Source organism: Egretta garzetta, unplaced genomic scaffold (assembly GCF_000687185.1).
Source record: "Egretta garzetta isolate BGI_Z169 unplaced genomic scaffold, ASM68718v1 scaffold998, whole genome shotgun sequence".
Lineage (NCBI taxonomy): Eukaryota > Metazoa > Chordata > Aves > Pelecaniformes > Ardeidae > Egretta > Egretta garzetta.
In genome coordinates this window covers 35,139-36,407 of record NW_009260416.1, presented here as the reverse complement: position 1 = coordinate 36,407, position 1,269 = coordinate 35,139, and the positions used below count along the sequence as shown (strand labels likewise).

Genomic DNA, 1,269 nt, shown 5'->3' with positions numbered 1-1,269 from the left:
GGCTGGGAGGCAGCTGCCCCACCACAGCAGAGAGCCTGGGGGCATCACCCAGCGTGTGGGAGCCATGCCCGGATCCAGCTGTTGCCCAGCCCTGGGACGGGCAGGACAAAGCATCCCATGATGAAGGACTCAGGGAACTTAGCCGTGGCCACTCGATAATGAGGACCGAGCCTGCCCCTCCATCCCCACCAAGTGCCCAGCCTGGGGCCATGGAGGCTACCCCTGAGCCTGGGGGCGGCCCCGCTAGCCCGACGCCCCCCGCTAGCCCAACAGCCCCGCTAGCTAGTCCTATGTGTCGGACAGGGCCAAGTGGCATGTTGGAGCATTTGGGGGACAGCGCCCTGGATCCCGCTCGGGACCTCTCCCAGTGCCTGGGAGAGGGTGTCCTGCCACTGGCAGGGGCAGGCGACTGGGGCAGCGCGTCCAGGCTGACGTGGGAGGCTGCAGGTCCAAAAGCCCAGGGAGAGGAAGGAGAGCCTGGGGGGTTCCTCCTGGCGGGGCAGAGCGAGGGCTCTGCCACTGGGGGACCAGCAGAGGAGGAAGAAGAGGAGAGGCAGAGAGGCATGGCTGAGCTTGCTGGGGAGAGCATCTCGGGTGTACCAGGAGCTGGCTGCGAAACCGAGTGCTGGAGGGGTGGCATGGGTGATGCACCAGTGCTCCCTGGGGAGAATACCCTGAGGCAGGACACAGGCAGTCCATCCCAGCTCCCACCCAGCAAGGAGGAGAGTGCTGCCGGGGCTGGGCATCCTGGTGGGGAGGGCGTCCCGGTGCCCGCTGGAGAGGGAGCAGGCAGCACCTCTGCCTGCACAGACGGCAGTGCCAGGGCTGAGGGCGCCCTCCTGGGTGCTGGCCAGAAGCCAGTGAGGGGTGCATGGGAGGGGGCACCCTCAGAGAGCCACAAGCCCCTGCCACCCCTGGAGCTGCTGTGCCGTGGCGTTGAGGGGCTCTCACCCGCAGCCTGGGCTGAGGAGCCGGTGGGGGCAGATGAGGACGCAGGCTCACCACAGCAGCACCCATGCAGCCAGGAGGGCGAGCAGGAAGAGGGAGACACCCCAAAGGCAGAGCACGCCAGTGCTGGGACCTTGAGCGAGGCCAGCCCAGGTGCTGAGGAGAGCTGGGACGTGCTGTTCAACGATGACGGGGACTGCCTGGACCCACGCCTGCTGGAGGAGGTACGTCCTGCGAGCCGGCACCCGTGGGGGTTTGCAGGGACAGAGTGGCTGCTGCCTGCTGGGATGCAGGGACAAGGGTCCGTGGAGGTCGGCTGCC

General features: G+C 67.8%; 1 protein-coding gene across 1 annotated transcript in view; it reads left to right on the top strand.

Moving 5' to 3' along the window:
* Nucleotides 1–9: 9 nt before the first annotated feature.
* Nucleotides 10–1,269, top strand: part of R3HCC1L (R3H domain and coiled-coil containing 1 like) — a gene marked incomplete at its 5' end in the record, with an annotated part of 6,262 nt that continues 5,002 nt past the window's right edge. Inside the window, one exon of the mRNA XM_009643668.2 lies at nt 10–1,172. Coding sequence (XP_009641963.2) covers nt 10–1,172 — 1,163 coding nt within the window. The remainder of the gene's footprint in view (nt 1,173–1,269) is intronic.